The sequence below is a fragment of the Strix aluco genome, chromosome 2 (assembly GCF_031877795.1).
Source record: "Strix aluco isolate bStrAlu1 chromosome 2, bStrAlu1.hap1, whole genome shotgun sequence".
In the NCBI taxonomy this organism is placed as follows: domain Eukaryota; kingdom Metazoa; phylum Chordata; class Aves; order Strigiformes; family Strigidae; genus Strix; species Strix aluco.
The window spans coordinates 15,713,558-15,736,733 of NC_133932.1; the positions used below are offsets into that span (position 1 = coordinate 15,713,558).

General features: G+C 36.4%; 1 protein-coding gene across 4 annotated transcripts in view; it reads left to right on the forward strand.

Annotated features, from left to right (window-relative positions):
- Nucleotides 1–21,894, forward strand: part of ZNF654 (zinc finger protein 654) — a 37,297-nt gene extending 15,403 nt beyond the window's left edge. Inside the window, exons 3-9 of one of the 4 annotated variants that reach the window (XM_074812143.1) lie at nucleotides 1,244–1,325; nucleotides 3,251–3,386; nucleotides 7,523–7,725; nucleotides 8,481–8,620; nucleotides 13,411–13,552; nucleotides 15,276–17,592; nucleotides 17,979–21,894. In XM_074812143.1, the coding sequence (XP_074668244.1) occupies nucleotides 1,244–1,325; nucleotides 3,251–3,386; nucleotides 7,523–7,725; nucleotides 8,481–8,620; nucleotides 13,411–13,552; nucleotides 15,276–17,592; nucleotides 17,979–17,986 (3,028 nt within the window). In that variant the 3' untranslated portion in view covers nucleotides 17,987–21,894. Of the gene's footprint in view, nucleotides 1–1,243; nucleotides 1,326–1,916; nucleotides 2,257–3,250; nucleotides 3,387–7,522; nucleotides 7,726–8,480; nucleotides 8,621–13,410; nucleotides 13,553–15,275; nucleotides 17,593–17,978 lie in introns of those variants that run through there. The other 3 variants (XM_074812145.1, XM_074812144.1, XM_074812153.1) reach the window with 3 other exon arrangements.
- The last annotated feature ends 1,282 nt before the right edge of the window (nucleotides 21,895–23,176 follow it).

Consider the following 23,176-nt stretch of genomic DNA (forward strand, 5'->3'; position numbering starts at 1 on the left):
TGCATATCTATGAGATCCAACTACCTAGTTTTTGATTGAATCAAGTGAGTTGCAAGTATTATCTGGAAGTATGCTTCTGTAACTGAAGACCTAAATTGACTTGAGCTCGGGAAAGCTATTTTTTACCAATCTCTCTGATTCTGCTATCAGGATTGTTTATCTCAATCACTGTATTAAAAATAAAATGCTAGACATATATTTTAAGATGATGGAAAACATGGAGGCCACAGGTCAGTTTGAATCTAGACTGCTGTTGAAAGGATCAGTCTTACCCTCTCCCTTATCTGCCACCTCTTTTGAGGTAGCACTTGTGAATTCATGTTGCTGCATATAGACCTGATTTGCTTAAAAATGTGTTGGTGGTAAAATTGAAGTTTTTTCATCAATTTTGTCATTTGAATGGCACACAGAAGATTAATGTAGTTCCATTTGCACAAAAGCTCTCCCTTTGAAAATAATCTTCAAAGGGTTTTTTTTAAAATATTAAATTAATAGCACCTTTAAACCTGCATCTTCATAAAGAGACTTCAGTGGGTGTTCCAGCAAGACAGGCTGAAATGGAATAAAAAATGTTAGTAGAAACTGCTTATGGTACTTGAAAATATGAGCTGTTGGGAATCTGCGTTCACGTGAGCTTACTATTCCTTGAATGTAACTCCTTATACACTGTGCATACTATAATAATTTTACCGTTGTCCTTTAATCCTTGAAATGGCTGCATATCTGACAAGTGCTTTGGCTTTTGAGGAAGGTTCGCTTTTGTAATGGTGAATGGAGAGCAGCAGTATAGAGGATGTAAGAGTTCTTGAGGGAGAAAATGAGGCAGGTTCTGTGAGTCTAAATGTCCTGAACTTATGAAAAAGGCAGAAGAGTTTTTAAGTTGTGCTTAAGTGTAATTTGGTTTATTACTGTTTTGGTCTTGTTAGCTTATCTGTAGATGTATTGTGTTTGCGACTTGCTGCCCGATGAAAAATGTGTTTGGGGGGTGTGTGTGGAAATCTAACTGTCCAAATCCAGCTCAAAGTATCAGACCAACATAACATTTTTGGAATAAGAGTTACATTTAGAGAGTGTGGGCTTTAGCCAAAATCTTTAGGATGACTTTGGTATGGGCACGGGTCTAGAACTTACAAAAATCCTAATTTTGTTCTTAGTGTTGTGAAAACTAACAGACTTACAGTAGTTCATTTTTTTTAATTAACATTTTTAGTTTGGTTGACTTGTCACTACTTCTGTTTTTTAGGAGTTTTTTTGAATTGCTGCTGTTCTTTGGAAAGGATGAGTTCTATGAAGATCCTTTGAAAGATATTTTAGGTTCAATCCAGGTAGTGTTGCCTACTTTCATATAAACATATAATACTATTTTAGTACACATAAAGACAGTTTTTGTGGATATATAACCTGGAGGAAACATGCCATTATAGTGAAAGAATGTAGGTGCTTTACTTAGATTTATACCCAAAGAAAAACACAAGTATATTTAAAGGGAAGGCCATTTATTCTTATGTTTATCATCAGTATTACTATTTGAATTGCTACTTGAGCTAAGTAAAACATACTCTTTGTTTGTAATGCTGATCTGTTAAAGATCTATTTTGTGCATTTCCCATGTAGACAAGGGAAGCTTTGCTTGTTTATATCTCATTAGAATTTAGTGTCATCCAGTGTTGCATACCAGTTCATGACATGAAACCTCAAGTTTCCCTCTGTGGTTTTAAACAGTAAATTTGAAATTGAAGCTCTCTCTTAATGAACTTTTCAGGTCACCATAAACTCTCGTTGTTTAAAACTGTTGTACTCTTGGCTAGCCTGAGACAAGGTTTTCTATGGCTATATACAACTGCATCATTTGATTCTGGATTAAAAAACTTAACTTTTTTTTCCAGATAAGTCTATTTGACCTGAACTGATTTGGAGAGTAGAGTTCACTGCATGGGAGCACAAGCACTTCTGTCACCATGAGAGGAAACTTTATTGTAGAAAAAGAAAGGATGAAGAACAGAGTTGTTTCTTCTGTTAATACTGATCATGGAACTGCAGTTGAAAAATAGATATCCCTTTGTTATTTTTATGTTGATACCTGTTTGTTACTGCTGCTACAAATTAATGTGTCAGCACTACTTAATTATCAAACCAGCAGCAATTACATGCTTGATTAGAACTGGTAGAAGAATGGGGTCAAGGAGTGGCTTAGCATCCTCAGGAATGGGTAGAGTCTCTTGCATAAAAGTAATGGGACATCTTGGCCATCCTGCAGTAAGTGCTTTTCAAGAGCAATCTATGAACAAGAAAGAATTTAGGGAAAAGTGTGATGTATAATACTTTCGTGCTTTTGTATTATAATTCTCAATTGCCTTGACTTTTAAACAATGATTGTATTAAAATGTATCTTTACATTATTTTTTAGATAAAGAATTTCTGAATCAGCTGTGTAATCAAACTGGTAGTGAAAACCATTCTTTCAGTTACTTAACCATTTTTTTACCGTCAAACATATTCATCTGAATATAAAAGAAAAAAACTGAGTTGGAACTAAAAGAATTTACAGAAAAAAAGCATGTGAAGAATTGTATGTGCATAGAAGCCATTCTTCAGTTCCATCTTTTTGTTTCAAAATTAGACACCTTTTTCTTGTGATTAAAATTCTACTGTTCATTAATATTAATGCTGACACTTTTACCAGCAAATAACAAGGACAGGGGGGAACTTGGCATATGTGAAAATCATGGGTGGCTAAAACATGCCGGATTATTTTAGGCAAGCATAATTTCTGTTATGTAGTGATTTGGAGAAGAATGGTTGCTTGAGGGCTGGTGACTCACATGGATTAATTCAGTTGTTCAGTAGAATTCAGACACCATCACTGGATATCAAATCCAGCATCAACATGTCTAAATCTGTGCAGACTAGCACGAGGTGAAGACTTCTCCCACAGTGTATGCCAGTAATATCTCTAATTCGAGGAAGGACATTTTTGCATTGTTATGCAAATGACAGGCTCTTGCTGTGTGCTTATAGAAGACATGAGCATTCTGGTTTACAGAGTTGTATTACTGTTTTCAGTGAATGTAAGTTGTTGCTTTAGGGCTTTGTGTAGGCCTGGTCAATAAAAGACTTTGTAGCTTGAATTGTTGAATGAGGAAATACTTAAACATGTATGGGTTTTCTTGTATCTTATCTTTTGAATGGCCTAACTTTATTTTTAGACACTGTTTTTCTTCTTTCTAATCGTTCTTCTTTTTACATGTAGGAATGTCAGAACCTTCTAAATAGATACAGAAATACGAACCTGGAACTAGTGACTCGCATCATCCGAGATGGTGGACCATGGGAGGATCCAGTATTACAAGCAATTCTTAAAGCAAAGCCTGTATCACAGGAATTAGGTATTTCGTTTACCACGTTAATTTTTAGACTACTAAAAAATGTGTTAAATTACGCTTTTTTGATATTAGGGTCAGGTGTTGTCAGCTAGCGTGGCACACAATTTAACTATTTTTCTGTAGTAAATGTACTGGTCCCTTTTTTATTTGACAGAAAACTAGATTTCTTTGCTAGCAGTTTAAGTCCACTTTTATGGCGTAGAGATCAGATTATTCAGGTAGAAGAGGCTACTGAGCAGTTACTTATCAAATGAATTTACCAAATCAAGGCATTCAACCCCTGAAAGAGTGTGGAGAGTGACTTGACTTCAGTTAGGCTACTGAAGTAACATGTTCAGGGGAGGACCTGACGTGTATTTCTGTCTCATGGTAGTCTGACTCATTTAATTTTTCTTTTAAACTGTAAATAGTCAGGCTTGTGGCTTTTCTTGGTTCTGTTTAGAATGAGGCCTGTGATTACACCTGATAGCTGCTTTCTGTTTATGTTTGTGTAATTCCTGGAGTAGGAGAAGGGTTTCTGTTCAGTGTGCAAAGTAAACCAACACCTTTAATGGTGTGTGGAAACAAACATTACCAGAATGTAAATGAAAGTTCATAAGGGGAAAATAATCTATAGTAAAGTCTTTACTAACATCTTATGCAACATATTTGCTAGCAGTGTTCACAGAGGACCTCTTAAAAAGTTGTTTCTATTTGATAGTGATAGAAAATACTAGTTCTTCTCTAGTTACTATGGTGTAATGCATGATTCAAATTCATTATCGTGTTTATGACAATGTGTTCGTTCTGAAGAGAGAGGAAGAGGACTTTAAAGCCAGAACGGTTCAGTGAGCTGGCTCCTTAACCAGAGAAAGTATTTTAATAGCAAGTTAATGTGATTAAGTGGGTAGTCTTCATTGTTTTGTCTCTTTTGTGAAGCAAGCACGTGAGCAACATAGTTTACCCATGATTTTTATTATGTATCTGATAAACTTCTAGTGAAATACCTATAGAAACAAAATGAAGCCAAAGATTATCCTTGTTCTGTTCCTCATTGCATGACGAACTCTAGAAGTTTTGGTGGTTATGGTCTGAAGTTAGGTCTCAATCTCCATCTCTCGAGCAAAGAATTAGTTTAGTCTTTTTCTTAATGATTCCTTTGGTCATCATGAAGCCTCTATATTATTGATAGCAGTTTGAGGATTTTTACTTAGTTTTAACTTGGCAGAGTAGGAATGAGACTGACTGTTGTCACTAGATGATCATTTTATCTCTTTTTGTTACAGACCACATCTCCTTCCCCTCTCCTTAGGTATTCTTCCTTCTTTTATCTTCTGATATCCCCACACACCCCCTTGACATGTCTCATCTGTGATGACAAACACATTATTTTAGATAACATCTTTTGGAAGCTTTTTCTTTCTTGTTTTACTTCCTCTAAAATCTGATTCTTGTGAAGTCTTACACAAAGCAAACATTCTGTGCTGCTTTATAGGCTGGCAATGTTTGGTGTATATTTTGAAACTTGGCCATATAGTTCCCTCGGGGATCACTATTTTAAATGAGGAAAACTGCCTATTACTGCTGAATCACCAACCATTACTTGCAAAAGTCAGTTTGATAAATATGTGCTGTGTGAACTACATAATCCTGTCTTGGATTCATTAATTACACAGAGATGCTTAGGCCAAGACAAACCTCGCTGTGTCTGTACATGAATTGTAGTATATGTTGACATGTTGCAGTCTATTTTGATATGGCCGGAGAGGAAGGCAGTGTTTGGGTTTAAAGAAAAATAGCAGGGTTGAAACATAGGAGCAATAAACTTCTCTAGATTAGGGAGAAGAAGGTAGCCTACTGTGAACATCTAGAAGAGTATTGTGGACAGAGGTACACTTAGATGTAAACAGTTAATTAGTTTCTAAGCTGATGGTTGGCATCTGTCACTCTAAAGCAAAGCACTGCACATGCTGCCTGGACAAGAATAGATGTTATTTTCTCCAAGCCTTTTTTAATGTAACACAGGCTTGGCTAAATGCTACTATAGTTAGCAGTTGTCTTTTGCTTGGGGGTTAGAAGAGCTGTAAATGCTGCCTTGGGAAAAGAGGGCATTCCACTGCAGGGAGGGAGCACAAAGCTGGGACTCAGAGTCTTTTAAACAGTGTTGGAGTGTGTAGGAGACCCCTGTCCTGGGAGCTCGTGCTGTCTGTGTCGGAGGGTGTAGGAGATGCCCTTCCCTGGGAGCTCATGCTGTCAGAAGTGGGATTCACATTTATGGAGCAGACGGGCATACTGACCAAAGAATTCTCTACGCAGAAAGTGGGAATGATACAACAAGTTAACCTGTATTGTGGACTGCAGTCTTCCCTAGTTTGAGGGAAAAGGATGTTACAGCCAGTTGTTACACGCGCAGCATTTTCTTAACATTAGCATGTAACAAAAGCCAAGTATTTCTGGCCTAATTTTTTGGTGTGAATATTCAGGAATCTGTTGGGTAATGTTTGCATATGAAACTGGTGATTTGGTTTATTATTGTAAGTATGTTATTTCAACAAAGAGGAGGCCTTTACTTGCTTTAAGGATTGTTCTGTATGACTGCTTTTTCTTGCAGTTAATGACCGCTGTTAGACACTGGCTTTTCTTTCAGTCATCTTCTTTACTAAGTTTGTACCCAGAAGTGCTAGTGGATAGTGGGTTTGAGATCTTCTCTTATGGTGGACCTTATAGTATATCTGTTAAGAAATCTCATCTAAAAACTTACATCATCTTAAATAATATTTCTTAAATGTTCATTAGCATATAATGCCAGTAGCTTGTGTAAAAATAAAGATGCTAAACAAACCCTGTTTCTGAGCATAAGGAATGTCTTTCAAACAGGTGTCCTTTAAAAAAAAGTTTAAGTGAAAGCTTGTTATACAAGTAATCTTTTTATTTTGGGAAAAAAATTTCTCTTAGCTGTACAGGTTATGTTTTTCAGTAACCACTTCTATTTTCTTTAATCATTTTAAGTGTCACTTTCAGTCGCTTGTAACTTTCTTAATACAGGTTCCTTCTAAGGTATAAACTTCCCATGCTCACTTCTAGCCTTCATTGACTTTACATTGACAATCTCTTTTCTTTTTTCTTTTTTTAAAACATGAAACACTGTACAACACTACAGGGTATGTACTAGAAATTGTGGGGTTTTAACTCTTTCTCTTAAGGTAGCTGTTGAGAATATAAAAGGAAGATCAGGCCATATTGTCCAATACATTACGTAAGTGTTACCACACTATGCAGAGTGGGCATTTACTTGACAAGATGCAAACAATTCTCAAAATAAAAGCAGCATTATTGCATTTTGTACCGTTGAGTAATATCTTAACTTTTAATCCTGAGACACTAGAATCTGTGTCATCTTTTATAATAGAGATCTAAAGTGTGTCTTCTATGTATTTCATAATTTCTCTATTACTTAAATGTTGAGTATTTTGAGTATCTCAGTTGAAACTATTTCATTCAAGTGTTAGCTTTAAGATTAGCTTCTAGATCTGAAAAACAGATTTCCAGAAGTCGGAGCCTAGAACTTAAAGGTATTTAGGGATTTAGAATTGTGCCCAATAGCACTTCTAGAGGAAGAAAAAGTATATTTTTCCACTTCTCCAAGCAAAAGCAAGGTGTTCAAAGCTACATAAAGCATCAGCATGTGAATTGTAGTTACCTTTTTCACCACTCTGAGCTCTTCCATTTTAATGGGTAATGAGTATCCTGAGTTGTTTTAAATATTTATAATTATAGTGTTGGAAGTGATGTCAATACTATACTTCTGACAATCACCCAGATTCCAGTGCTGAGAAAGAAGGGAGTTTTCTTTCTCAAAAGAGTTCATATCTGCTTCTATATAGTGTATATTTTACTAATCCTTTGCAGCACCTTGTGTTGATCTGTTAGAAACAAAATACTGAGCTAGATTGCTGGTGTAAGAAAAATAACTATTTCTGTTTCCAAGCAGAAGGACAGATTCTTGATGGTATTTCATTTAATATATGATAGCTTCTTTAACAGAGCCTTTTTTATATTATTTGTTGACATTGCACTATTAAAAACAACATTACATTTAAATATATTTGTTGTTTGGACTTCATATTCTAATTGCCTTTAAATCTTTCTTTTCTGTACAGTTAACAAATATTTAAGCTCTGAAAATCCACTGTTCTTTGAACTACGTGCCAGATACCTTATTGCCTGTGAACGCATCCCTGAGGCAATGGCTCTTATCAAATCTTGCATAAATCATCCAGATATCAGTAAAGATCTGTATTTCCATCAAGCTCTTTTCACCTGTCTTTATATGTCACCATTAGAAGATCAGCTATTCCAGGAGGTATTGTTTGTCAGTATACATTTTTTTAATGAAGTGGTACATTATACTTACTGTATACAAGTTGTCAAAAGGAGTATATGGAAATCTGTTTTTGTAGAATCAAATGTCATAAAATCAGGCAACTACACTGGTGTTGCTTAACTTAGTGCTGGCTTAAGCTTTGAAAAGTTAAATGTTAAGTGCCTACAAATCTTGTTGACCTAAATGCAATTTTTTGGTCAAGTTTACTTGTAGATATATTCCCTAAATAACTTGAGTCATTAATATTTTGTAACTTCAGTGTATTGACTATTTTACTATTATTTTAGAGAAAGCACTTGAGCCTAATTGATGTCAGTCCAGTGTTTTGTACACTATATAGTTTTGTTAGCCTTAAAGTTTTTTTTAATGATGCCCCAGTATGTAAAATGATGCTCTAGCTGAACGTGGCCCTACTTTTACCACTGATAGCACTTACTAGATAATGATGCTTTTCGTAACCTTGTTTTAAGAACAAGCTACCACCGTGCAAAGAAGTGCTTTTGTGTAGTCTTTTGATTTCTCAGACAATTACTCTGATTGTTGTTACTCTAAGAAATATGAAAGAGCTTTAAATATCTCCAAAATCTCTACCTACACAAAAGCTGTTCCAAAGAAATCCTGTGTTAATAGCAATTCCTGAAGTTTTCAGTAGCTTCTTTAATATAGCAAGGACTGATAGGTTTTTATTTCATGTTAGCAAATTTGTCTAAATTGATTTTATTTTAATTGTATAGCACTTGTTGAGGACTGATTGCAAGAGTGGAATTGAGATCATCTGCAACACTGAAAAAGAAGGGAAGACTACCTTAGCCTTACAGCTATGTGAATCGTTCCTAGTCCCACAGCTTCAAAATGGGGACATGTATTGTATATGGTAAATACTTTATTTCTGGTGAAGCAGCTTAGCAGATAATAAATGCTTATTGCCAACATGAAACTCATTTAACTTTGAGGTGTAGCTCAAGTCTAAAATACCAGATAAAAACATTCTAACGTGATTTTTAAACATCCCTAGTACATCTGTTAACGCCTGTTGCCTTTTTACACACAATCATGTACAGTGGTAGCCTGCATAGTATATAACACTTATTAACTCTTTCAGAGTAACAGAAGGGTGAGCCTTTACATGCTTTAAGCTGTAAATACCTATAAATAAGGCATTTATTATTAGCAATGTGTAAGAATATGCAGTCTGTAGACTCTGGCAATGCAGATTTTTTGCTGTTCTGCTAGTTAAATGACACTGCTTATAATAACCAAACTGTAGTATGTCACCAGTGTGTCTAAAAAGATAATATATGGTTCTGGAAACATGCTATGAATTATGCAAACTTCTGTTTCATAAAGAGCCATAACATAAATGGTGGTCCTCTAGAAAATATTTAAGAATGTCTTCATGCACACTGAATCAGCTTGATAGTTGGACGTTCTTATGGCTAAGAAGCGTTTTCTGTAGAGTTGTTGAAACAAATTTCGTCGTTCTGAGAACTGAAAGATGGCTAAGGAAAGTAATCCTTCTGTTTAGCCTGTATAATTTCTACCTAAAGTAACATCTGCATTCCTTGATAAAGTATGCTTAATTTGTTTGATTATGTAGTTTGAAGCAAAAAGGCTTAGTCAGCAAATATTTGATCAATTTTTAAATCGAGATTAAATTATTGATCTGAGTAACTAATTTTAATATGGAGTTTAGAATGTATATAAGATTTCCTTGTTCCTAGATTTCAGGGAATTGAAAAGTAAGATGTCTACCTGTTTTTCTTGTGGAAGTAATAAAGCTCAGGCTTGGTTTGTTAATAAAACTTTTCTGTAACTATTGGATGAGTAACTGATTGCATTGAATAAAAAGCTTTTGAATTATGATTATGACATCCATTTATAATACAATGTATTGGCAGTACCTCGTGGCATTTTTCATTCAGTCTGTCCAGAAAAAGGTGAGCATGACTGTCCTCATAGCGCAGATAAGTTTAACCAAAAAGGTGTACATAGTTAGTGTGATTCCAGCAACCAACTTCGGAATGGAATCCAGCTTTCCTGATTCCTGCCCAAATGCTGCATCTCCTGACTTCTTACTTATCAGGAAATTTGCAGGTGTAACCTACACGTATTAGTTACATGGTTAGTGCTTTGTGTTTCAGGGATTCAGTCTTTTAAGAAATGCATTTTAAATATTGGAATTAAACCTACTTAAACCTTTTGCTGTAGCAACATGCTAACCTTGCTCTTACCCAGTTGATCATTAAGTCTCGTGTCACTCGCTTTAAATATTGCTATTCAAAACAAGATGTCTGTCCTTACATCTGGCAAAGTGGATGTCAAAAATGAAATTCGAGAAGAGGCTAAAGTACTGTTTGATATCTGTTTATCCAGTAAAGCATTTTGGCATCTTAGTATTTTAATCTTGTGTTCAGAATCTAGAACCTGAGGATCTTTGAAAGAGTACAGAGCAGTTATGTCTGTGCAGCTAGAATAGCTGTTTCATTCTTTACAGATGCTGAGCCTCAGCAATTGTGTACCCAATGAAACAAGTCTGCATAATGCTTAATAGATAATGGAAACTGGAACAAAGCTTGTGAAGGCATGGCTATACTGTAATTCAAATTTTTGAAGACATAGGAGCCAGGTTAAATTAACCCACATAATGTATTTTTCCCTAGAGAAGATTTTAATGTCTTCAGCACAGCTTAAATCATCTTGCCTTCTCTGGAATTGAAGACCCTGCAGATCTAGCAGGGATCTAGCAGCAAACATTGCTAGCAAAGATAAGAGATCAAAATAGATTAGAAAGCTGTAAATAGCAGATATTTGCTATTGCTTCATGTGAAGCAGTTTATATGAAATCTTCATGCTGAAACCATTAGCTCTCATTATCGTAGAGGACTTTAAGCAGCTCTGTCACAAAACTCTTACTGTTTTCATTAAGAATAAATTCTAGATTCAGATGACCTGAACTATTTTCTGAAGTGAAAGCCCACTTGCAAATTAATCACAAAGCAAGCTGTGCTTGGTCTTACTAGAAATATTTATGTACAAGGTATTGGTAAGAGATCAGTCCATAATGATGCGATACCTTCTAGTATCAAAAAGTGATGTCTCTTCAGAAAGACAGCCAAAACTTTGGTGGAACAGGCAGAGCAGAATGGCTTGTCTTCTCTGCCAGGCAATTCTTAAATGTCGTTTTGGCTGTTTTCAGGTGGTTCCTATGCAGTAAATTCAGAAGGTCAGGGAATTTTTCCCATGTGTTCAATGGCTCTGGCCAAAGGCTATGGCCTTTGGGTAATTTTTGTGAATTGGATAACATTTTGGTAAAGCATGCTATCTATACCCAAAGATAAACAGACTTTCTACTTAGCAACAATAGCAAAGGTTTTAGATCTAGCTAAGGAATGACAGGCTTAACCATTCCCTCACGTTGCTATGGAGGCACGCAAAGGTTTTGGTATTTTGAGGGGGATTAACAGGCTGGAATACCTGGTTGTCTCTGGTAAAGAGGTACCCAGTTCTGTGATCTCACAGTAACACTTTAAATTGCCCCAACACATGTCCATAATAGTTTAAGCACAGGCCTCAGGGTGAACCAGGTTCTACTATCCAAGAAGTAAATGTAATTAAGTACCATACTATTATGCCATAATAATTGAGCAAATAGAAAACTACTCCTGCCTCCATTATCTCAAGTTTATCATCTGTGTTGTGCTCAGTGACACAGATACCTCAAGTACTGCTCATTTCAGCATTAAAGTTGGTATCCGAAGCATTTAAGTGTTTGAAATAAGAGTATAATCAGCTCTTCAAGAATGTTTTAATCCTTAATGATTATCAAAGTCAGAAATGTGCTTGAGAAGAAACCTCCATGTCTACAGGGAGAAATAAAACTAAAATATTATTTCACATCAGGATCTAGTCAAATGGTGGTTAAACTGCTTTGACAGCTTGCTCTTCACCAATGGAGCTACTCCTTCTATTTTCAGTTTTCTCCATTCCTTTTTCATCTCTTTCCTTGTGCTAGCTGTCACACTTGTCTGAACACATGGCAAGCCGCTTTAACCACTAATCTCACAGAAGAATAATCTGAGTTTTCTCAAATTCTCTGGAATTACTGTTGAAATGGCTTGCTCTGAAATGGTGTGAGACAAAGCAGAGAATAAGCTGTATTATTCAACTGCTGTAACATTTGACAGAAAAAATGTTCAGTTCTTTCTTTTGTACTCCAGGTTGAGACTTTTACTGAATTTTTATGAATGGTTTGGTGCATGAAAACACTAGTTAGTTTCAAATGTGTACGTGAAGTTTGCAGACTTTCAAGACCTTAGATTTCTAGCCTGCTAAAGGCAGAGGTGAACAGCTTGTATCTTTAGAAAACCTGTAAGACTAATTTTTTGTGGGTAGAGCTGCTTGTAGAACTCCTTTTTCAGTTTCACCCATATAAGCTTGATATTTCTTTCAACATGTTTTCTTGGGTTCTGAATGAAAGAAAACTATCAAGCTCTTTTGTCTAGCTCTTAATGTCGAGCAGAATTGTAGAGCTGTCCTAAATTTAAAAGTGAGGTTGGTGTTTTGTCATAGGCAGTTCTGTCACTTCCCTTCATGCAGGCACTGACCCCACTAGACAAGCTTAAGCTCAAAAGGTTTGCCTGATTTGTAGCTGACATAGACTAGAGACTCTGGAAGATGAGCCAAATATTTTGTCAGTAACAGGGTTTGTGTTTTCTGAGGGAGGAGGCTGGTGGAATAAAAAAGTGTCTTCCTTCAGAAAATGAAAGTAGATTGGTTCCCTGTTTTCATTGTGATGTTATAGTGGGATTTCTGCCTGCTCCTAACTATATCTACTCCTGTGTAAAATCTTTGTGCTGGCAAATTTTCTTATAACTAAAAGTTAGGTCCAGTTGTCTTTCCGAGTCTGTGAATTAAAGTGCATGGAACTTACAGGCTGTAAATTTCCATCAGTTATATTTTATAGACTAAACACATTACCTGTGTAGGAGCTCTGCTGCACAGTCTAGCAATCTATTCTTATGTTTCCTTGTATCAGTCAGAAATGTTACTTGACTGAAGATCAGAGAGATGTATGAATTGGCTGTAGAGCCTGATACTTTCACATAACTGCTGTTGGCTAGAAAGACCAGTGATGGCAGCAGTAAAAAAAGAAAATTGTATTGTAATATGCATAACTGGAGAACATTAATATTTCCTGTCAGTGGACCATAATAAGAAGTTAGCTTTCTACAACACTCCCCTTTTCCAGATACTTCTTTTCCTGAAAGACTCCTCATCCTTGCACTGAAAGTAACTTAATCCCAAGGGTGCACAGAGCTTGCTGTTCAGCCTTACGTTTATTGCCTGTGGTGTTAAGGGCTAGATGCTGTAGCATCTGATTTTATTATGCAGTTCTCTGATACTAAGCTGAATACATTAATATTTTGTTGAATATTTAATTGGCTCAGTGATAGGAGATACCCTGACTTCTTTAACAAAGTAATTAAGTTGCATTTTCCATTGTGTACGTTGGGTACAGTTGTGGTGTTAATTAGGTTGGTATTATGCCCTCAAATATGATTTTAGTTACAGAATATGCAAGTAGTTTTTCTTAGTAATGCATCATGCTTAGTGATAGAGTTCTAAAACTCAATCTAATAAAACTATTTTGTTCTGTACTTATAGGGACCTGATCTTCATTTGGAGTAAACTGCAGCTTAAATCTAACCCATCAAAACAAGTTTTTGTCGACCAGTGCTACCAGCTTTTAAGAATTGCTACAAATGTCAGAGTAATTTTCCCTTTCATGAAAGTCATTAAGGATGAAGTAAGTCTTGTTTGTTTGTTTGTTTTACCCCACCCCCCATTCTTTTTGTAACTAGTTAAAGTAAAGAGAAGTGATGTTAATGTTGTGTAATGGCCACTCTTTGTGGAAAGTTAAGAGGGAGTAGGGAAGGACACAATATTAACTTAAAAATTTTGTCAAGTTCCAGAATGTGCTTCAATATTAAGATTTCCCTTGGTCAGTTGTGTGTTTTTAAGATTTCTTTTTTTTTTTTTTTACTGAATTCTGAGTTTTTCTTTTTGTCTGCAGTAAGTTTGAGGAATGTCATCCTCTACAAATAAATGGGGAAATTAATAATAAATACATGGAGTAAATGTGAAAGATGCATTGGTGATTGGGTTTTTTTTAGCCTGGCTCCTTAAGGAAATTGGACTTGTGTAACGCCATTGTATCTGCCTTTCACCCTTGTTAAGTTCTGAATCCTTTCACCAGTTCTAATAAAATCTGAAGAAGTGCTTATTGTAACATAAAGGAAAAGCTAGGCTAAGATAGGAGAAGACATACTTTTGCTTCAGGAAAGTGTGCTGTGTTTCATGCTTCAGATGTTAGTCTTATACTGTGCCATATAAACATCTGCAAAAGATGTAACCTGCAGTGCTTCACACACAGGAGTGCAAGTCACTTCCACACAAATGTTTTTTGTGATTAACCTGACTGAACAGAGCTCCTTCGTATTCTATGCCCTAAATGAATTATAAATTATTTTGTCACGGGTGCTGCTGTACAGTTCTAAATGCAATGATTCGCTGCTGTTCAAGATTTTAGTCTCAGTATGTGTTCTAAAATACTTGTGGTGACATGATAACTTTTATTTGTGTTTGCATCTGAATGATCATATTCTTTAATAACCCACTATCTATGGAGCATTGTATGTATTTGTTAACACACATCTAAATGTAGGTAGGTATTAATTACTTCTAACTTCCTGAAACTCTTTTTACTTTAATCTGCTACCTGTTGGGCAGTATGTTTCTGATCATCCCTCCGAATTACATGTTCAGGGCAGGTTCCCCAACCTAAAGTGTGGAATAGGAGTTGTGCTCATTGGAAGGATAGTTTGTCAAGTCTGAAAAGTCGAGCCTTTTGGAATGCTTGGCCATGAGTTGTTGGGGTTCCCTGGTGGTCACTGTTCAAAATTGAGGGCAATATTTTATAGGTTGTATTTTTATGTAATGCCAGTTAAATGAGTTAGAACAGGGACAAAATACAGAGTAATTGTCCAATTATAGCGTGAAACAGCCTAGATAATGAAGATGCAGACAGAAGATGCTGCTAGATCAGATGTGATATGCTGTAGACTTGTTTTATATCCCCAATCAATTGTCTTTAACTGTAGAACTGCATGTGGCAAAAGTATCTGAAGCTTTGTTGACAGTGGCTGTATAGCTTTCAGTGCAAACCAAATGTTATTTTTGAGCATTTTTGTATCTGTATTTTATAGTCTCACTGGAGCATTATTTTAAAATGAGCATGCCTTTAGGTAACGTTTACTAGCAGGATGCTTTCTGAACGAACTCCTAACTATTTTGCAAGTAGATGAATATAAATATATGGTATGTTGATCTTCGGGCATTGCTTATACTAGTTCATTTTTAGTTCTGATTTTTTAAATTTTGTTTTCAAGCTGTAGACTTCCGTAAGCCCATAAGGAAAACACCATTACGTGTAGTCTATAATTATGTATGCTGTAATTTCCTTTCCGCAGGTTGGTGAAGATGGTCTTCAGATATGTGTTGAAATATGTGGATGTGCCCTACAGTTGGACCTCCGTGAAGATCCCAACATGAAAAGTCTTATTTATAAAGCAATTGCTCATTTTCTGCCAAACGACTTGGAGATCCTCAGAATTTGTGCTCTTTCGATCTTTTTTCTTGAGCGCACCTTGGAATCTTACTACACTGTTGAACATTTATATAAATGTGCAGATGAGGAGTACAATGAGTGCACTAGTTCTGTTCAAAACCGTGTACGGTTTGAATTGCTTCCAATTTTGAAAAAAGGTTTGTTTTTTGATCCTGAGTTTTGGAATTTCTTGATGATCAAGCAGAATTGTTTAGCATTATTGGGGGATAAAGCCTTTGTTGGCTTAAGTGAAAGTACACTGGAAAACTCTACTACAAATACAGAGAAGATAACAGAGTATAGGGCTCTGAGCGAGGAACGTGTCTGTTTAACAGATGTAAGCAATGGGGAGCTTGACCCTGAAGACCTCTCTGAAGCCCAGTCCAAAGGTAATGCCAAAAAGAACCATGAAGCTCTTGAGGCATCTAAAATGTTAGATCAAACTGTACCAAGGCACCGCTGTGTGATATGCAACAAGGAATTTCTTGGTGGTCACATTGTGAAACATGCACAAGCTCACCAAAAAAAGGGCAGTTTTTCCTGTGTACTTTGCACCAGAAAGTTCAGGCAAAAAGGACTTATGCTGAAGCACTTGAAGAATCATGTCAGGAAGATAGAAAGGCAACATCTTGCTGCAGTTCTTGAGGCTGGTCAGCAGGCTCCTGCTCTTAATAAACTAGAATGTTCTGATGTTTCTCTGTCTCTTGAAAATGGGAATTCTGATGGTTCCAAAGACAATGAACCAGAGGTTGCAATAGCTCCAAGTGCTGACCAAGTGGTCCAAGTGGAGGAGGAGAATGCAGAACAGGTATTAGATGTGGTGGAAAATCATCTAAGTGACCAGGATGATGCTACTGAAAATAGTAGTGACAGCTGTTTTAATAATGTTCCTGATGCTTTAAGTACAGAAAGTTTGCCTGAAGATGATGAGAGCTCCAGTAAAGAGTCACCTATTCTGCACAAAGTGAATGGAGCTTTTTGCCCTCAAAAAGACATTGATGCTCTGGATGAGGAAGGAAGCTTTAAGTGCCCTGCTAATGGTTGTGCTAGAGTGTTTAAAAAGATCAGATTCCTCAATAAACATGCAAGAAAAAGTCATCCAACTGATTTGAAGGTGCAGCAGCATATAATGAAATGGAATAAAGGAAAATGTCGGTTCTGCCAGAGAAAATTTGCTGACTCCCAACATTTTATAGACCACCTGAAGAGACATGTGTATCCAAATGTTTACTTTTGTTTACACTTTAATTGTAATCAGAGATTTAAGCTGTCAACTGAGCTTGCAGAACATACAAAAAGTCATAGTGTTTTTAAAGCTCAATGCAATTTTGCAGAATGCTGTGAGCTATTTGAGGAGCTCCCTTTGCTGTATGAACATGAGGCTCAGCATTATTTAAATAAAACAGCAGAATGTTCAGAAGACGCAAGTGAAAAAGATTCTTCAGATGATCCTTCAGAACTTTGTAGTTACCAAGATGATGATGAATCTGTTAATGAAAAAGAAACTGTAGATTTACCAATTCCAACTTGGAAATCAAGGAAAGATTCTACAGAACCAAAGACATATATTCAGAGTGTTGAGAAGAAAGCAAACAATGTCATTCACAATGGTAATGAAAGTTCATCTGAGGGTAGCACTACGGTTTTAAATTTGATAGACCAAAAGACACCTGTGTTACAGCCAAATTCTGAGAACTGTAATGTTGTTAGTGACCAACTAGTCAATGGGCACAGTGACCTAGACCAGACATCGTCAAAGTCAACAGAAATACCTTTGGACAGAGTGGCAGATGAAACAAGGACAGAAAATGGGTCAGTGTTACCAGTCTTACAGAATTGTCATGATATACCACAAAATAATGCTGCTGCCTCGCAATTACCTTCTAAACCAAATCAGACAACAGAGAATACTTCGTATGGTGTCATCTTAACAAAACCGTATTTTAGACCATTGCCTCCAAGTTATCTTGATGAACGATACATTAGCATGCCAAAACGTAGAAAAATTTTGACTGATGAAGTAGATGCTCATTCTGAACAAGATACATTTTGTAGCAAATCTACAGAAAGATTTAGATGTGGCAACTGCTTGACCATCTACTGTAATTCAGAAGCACTTGAGGCTCACCTTGCACAAAAGAAGTGTCAGACGCTCTTTGGATTCGATTCAGATGATGAAAGTAAGTCTTATAGTCCTTCTGGGTTGGCTTGTTTGGAGGTAAATACCAACCAGAAAATGGTCTTTGAAAACAGGCAACCAAATGGAATAGATAAGACAGACACGATTTCTAAGCAATTGTAGGATGCTAGGACTTAAACAATTAAATCACAATACTGTGCTAAATTGGAAGTTCAAATTGGACATGCTGTTTAGAGTAAGAAAGGGGTGGTGAGAACTGGTAGGCAGCTCTAATGGAAGGCTTCTCATGAAACAGAAAGGGGTAATTCAGTCTGTCCTTGCATGTTTGAAACTAAACATGTTGAAAAACATAAGCAGTGTTCTAGATAAAAGAATTATTTACATTGGTTAGTCTTCATTTTGATCCCAGTGCATTCTCTTTTACAGGTGCCTGATTCAATGTTGTGGGGAAAATGTATCAAATGAGGAGTGGTGTAAGAAAACACTACATGAAGAAGCATCAGTTCGTTTCCCAGTTGGCCTTAAACATAAAGCAGTCTCAAATTAAAGAAAAACATGACCTTGATAAAGACAAAGCACATTTTCTAGACAAAACTCACAGAGGAATAATAGGAGCTCTGCAGGTCTTGAGTCCAGAAAGGTTGCTACAAAATCCCCAAAGTACCAGTTATCCGAAAAGCCACATTTATTCCAAATGTGTGATTGAAGCTTAGCGGCACAGTCTTTCTAGCATGAAGGTTTAAGGAAAATAAGGCATACAGTTGAGCAGGCAGAGAAAGCAGGGGTGTTAATTGCCTTACGGAAATAAAACCAGCCAATTCTGAAAGCTGCTTTGGTTGAAAAAAGTGTGGTTAAAGGATATCCATCCACACAGCTGGGAAGGAATCGTTTGAGAAGGTGCTACATTATTATAGTATGGATGATAAATGCATAGAGGAACCATGCATTCTTTTTTCAAAGTTTGAGTATGTGATTCCATTATCTGCTAAAAATCGTGGAGCTCATTTAATAAACTTATACTCAGAATCCAAGAGGACTGTAGAAAGAAATCTAAGACGGGTGGAATGCTCGCATAGCCCAAAACTTGAAGTACAGAGCATGCAAGGAAAAGTGAGTTGATGTGATACTAAGTGTGAAAGATGCACAGTGGAAATCAGATGCATGCAAGAGAAGCCCTTTTCAAGGCTATGGTAAATGTGTATGTTAAGAGTGTCCTGTAAAACATCTGTTGTGCAAGCAGTACATGCACAGATTGTGGCTATTAACAGAAGCAGATTGAAACAAATACAGAATGTGAAGGGGGTTAAGCTTGCGTTACAGGGCAGAGTTAAACTCGTTTTATGCAAATACAGAGGTCCTTCAGCTGTTGGTGTGACTGAGAACTTGAGATGGCTTCCTGTTCTAAAAACAAAAAAAGGCAGATAAAAGCAGAGGACATGTCAAGTTGGGAAAAAAAAAAGAGATCAGGAAGAGCCCGTTTCACATATGTGATATTGCTTAATGGTGGTAGCTCACGACTCAGTACGTTACTTATTTACTGTCCAGAGGAAGGAAGAACGTATGTATCGACTCAACCTTAAGACACATTACAAGCCTGTCTAGTAGCATCTCTTGAAAAGATAGCCTTTCCCAGAAGTTAGTGAAGGAGTTAGACTTAAATGTTAAGCACTTTATCCAAAATTCACTGTTCATAGGAACAATCAGAATGTGAAGACAGGAAATTTGAGTCATTCAGCTCTATATGTAACATTGAAATACCGGACTTTGGAAACCAAAAAGATGCTGTTGTAGTTTTTGGTCTTCCCACCCCAAACAGAGGTGTGGCAAACATGCACATTGTCTAATTACTGTGCTAATTTATCCTCTAATTTATCTTATACTGTCTCGCCACCTAAAAATGCTTTATTTGGGATCCTGTTCAGTGTGGATAGCTGAAAATTTTAATGTGATTGGAGGCACTGAAGGTGTAGTGCTGAAAACTGGTGTGTACAGATGGAGTCATCACAGAAATGTAGGACAACAAAGACCAACTGTTCCTGCTCAGCTAGTTTGCTTACTGAACAGTTCATCACAATGCGTGTATAGCACAATAAGATGATCAACTTGCTTAAATCAACAGATACGTAAAAATTAATGAGTAAAAAAATCAAGAGGTACATAAAAGATCAGTTTGTTGTAGCAACGGCTCACACTTGCAAACCTAAGGGTTTCATTGTAAAATAGGCTGTTAAGTAGTTCTGGAACTTAAACTTAATAGTTCAGTAATGCCTCTGCTAATAATTCTCTGTGAAATTAAACAGATACTTGCATTATTTCTGCTTCCTTTTCCCCTCCTGGGAGGTAAAAAGAACGCAAATTCAAAATCATACTTTTTTGAATTCTAGAAAATTTTTGCCTTAACTTTGAGTTGGATTAACATAAAAGGTTATAAAATTATGATCACAGGTATGTGTGCATTACATTAATACCAATGACTGGCCCACTTTCAGAGATCTGTATAACATTTGAGGCACCAAAGAATTTTTTTTGCAGTTGCAAAAAAAATGATTTAAATGCATCATTCATTATATATACATATATACACACTATATATATATTTACATATATAAATACATTAAAAGTTTTTAAACATAAACTTAATGGGGACCTTATCAGCTGAATGCACTTTCACATTTTTTGCTTTCAAGTTAACAACTAATTTGTAAGGACCCGATTATCATCATGAATGTTCCCAGGCTCCCCTTTCTTTGCTTCACATTGTTAATCTAGTTAAATTTGCTTAAATATCTTTGGGGAAAAAAGGTTAATTTTAAAGTATTACAGTTTTAAAAACCTCAAAATGCAGTCAATAGCTATGACAAAAATGTTTGTGTAAAGTCTTTTAAATGTACTTTTAATCTTTGGTGCTTTTTTGCCTTTTCCTGGAGCTCCATGTGTTTGAAGATGCTTTAAAAACATGATCAAGATTTGTATTTTCTTTGGTTTAAAGTGTGTAGATAAATGCATCTATGTACATGCATAAACTGTGACCATAATTTTTTGTACCTGCATTAAACTCATTTTCGTTCAAAGATGTTTTTCTTGGACACCACCATTTGTTTATACCATGTGTTCAGTATATACACGTTGGAGAACTGGAAAACTAAATTCTTACGTAGGTGAACATTAGCATCACCTAACACCTATCAGAAATATGCTAAATTGACTTAAAGTAGCACGTGGGTGGTAACGTTTTTGAGTAAATGATTTTTTACTTCAAAGGACATTGCATTTTCTTTAAACTGCTCTCTGATACCTGTTGGTATTCTCAGATAGTTGCACTATTTAAGCAACTTTAATTAGGAGCAAAAGATACTTGTAACATGCGGGAGATAATTCTATGTGCTTTTTAAGGATTCTTTAGTATGTTGAGTACTACCCTATACTAAGCCTGCAACTTCTAGGGCTGAAAAAGATTCCAATTCTAGAATTGAAAGATTTTTTTTTTTTTTTTTTCCCAGGCATTAAGCATTGTATGATATAATTGGAAATACTTCTTCAAAATATATCACTTTGATTCAATAAATACTGAAGTACATGTGTAATCATGCAAATATGTAAAAGCTGTGTGAAGTTATACATGAGCTTAGGGGCTTTGTTGGATCAAAGTTTGTGCATTTCATTTCTGATAATTGTATTCTAATAACATTCCTCCAGGTGGCTATAACTTGGATTTAGACTTTCCTTTTAAGACTGTCTTACTCTAACCCGATCGCAATTCACTCTAAAGGTCATGTAAGTTCTAATTTTCAAAGAGTTGCCGCTTGGTAGGCATCTTTCACAAGAAGAGAAGTACTGAAAGTAGGTTGAAAGTGGTCATATCTGTGGGGAAAGGTCACTGGTACTTTGGTTATTTAGCCATATTCATTAAAACTATATAAATTGTATAGTTTGGATAATTTATAACATTAAACTTTGTGATTTTAATATCACATTGAAGGTTCAGCTGTACTCATTTCTTTTATTGTTTAACACCAGTGCTATGGACAAAAGACTCAAAAGGGGGTGGTAGTGTTACTATTTTCTTAATTTATTTGGTACTGTATAACACCTTTCTGATTAAATGCAGTGTATGCATTTTGGGACTCTTAATTTGTAAAAGCTGTTACAGGTTCAGCAAGAAAGGAAATTTGTGCTTCCTTGTTGAATGTTAAATTATTTTACTTTGCATTTTATATAAGAGTACAAATTAAAACTGAGCCATCAAACTGCAATAAATCAACAGTAGTGTTTCATTTTAAAAACTTTTTTGTACTGTACATAGATTTGTTCAATAAAACATTGTCTTTGTTGTTGATAGAAATTGATCTTGTCTTTTGGGGAATCACTCTGAAAATACTGCTGCAGTGTTTATAGTTACCATGTTACATTTGGTATATGATTGTTGCACAGCACCTGTGTAAAGCTGCCAGGTCTTGATGTTCCAGGTGTGTAGATATTTGGATTTGAATAGACTAAATCTATTGAAGTATATTCAAGAATATTGAGGATTACCAAGAAAATTAAAACAGAGTTCCTGTCTTCCCCCCCCCCCCCCCCCCCCCCCCTTTTTTCTTCCTTCTAGCTGATTAACTACCTGCTCTGGTAGATTTGGAACCTCTTAGTTAAATAAGTCTTCAAAAAGTCATAGTATTTGTAGAGATTCTTTACAAATAGATAACTGCTGAAGAGAGAAGCATGTCTGTGTGTGAGGCAGAAGAACAGCTTCTTTTGGTCATCAGTCTGAGACGCGTCAAGAGCACACCTACTGCAGAAAAAGTTTCCATCAGCATTTGAACCTTAGACACGAGGCGATCCATTCCTCGGGTTTGACTGGCTCTAACCATCTTCGAAGCACTGGCAGCTTTAAGAACATTTATTTAAATAGCCACGTGCACTGGGAACCGGCTTTGTAATTAGTGCATATACCTAAGTAATTTACAAGCATTGTGTATTGTTCAGATGATTCGCTCCCCGCTAAAGGGAATCAGTCTGAACACAAGGGGAAACGGGAGTGTGCTCAGTGGTCACCCAGGATCTCTGGGCAGGACAGGCCTGTGAGGATTCTGACCTGGTTAGAAAGGGCTCATGTAGCGGCTTCTAACAGGCATGTGGAGAACCGTGTAAGGCTGACAGGGCGGAAATGGAGGTAGTAAGGGTTGAGAGGAATAAAGCTTGCAAAGTTGTATGTGGTGTTTAAAGAAATCAGCAGACTCGTGTTCATTTTAATGGCTTGTATGATGCTTATCCCTGGGGGGGCAAAGGCTTCAAAATGCGGGGGAGGTTAACCACTCTGAAGCTATGTGTAGGGCTTGAAAGCCGAACTTGGGGCCACAAGTCTGGATGCAGCAGTTTTAAGATACCTCGTGCTTCTAGTTGTTTGTCTTCGTCATAAAACGTTAAAGTTCTTCAGCGGCTCTGCGTTACAAGTCCCAAATGCTGGCCTAAACCTCTTGGGAAGATTGGTTGGCACTAATGCATAGAGCTGAGCCTCCGTTGTTGCACTTTATGAGTTTATGTTTGTTTCTGATAACGCTGCTAGTAGAGATAGTAACCTCTAGCGTGATGCACTAGTTTTCCATGGCTTTGTTTAGTCTCCTTGATTG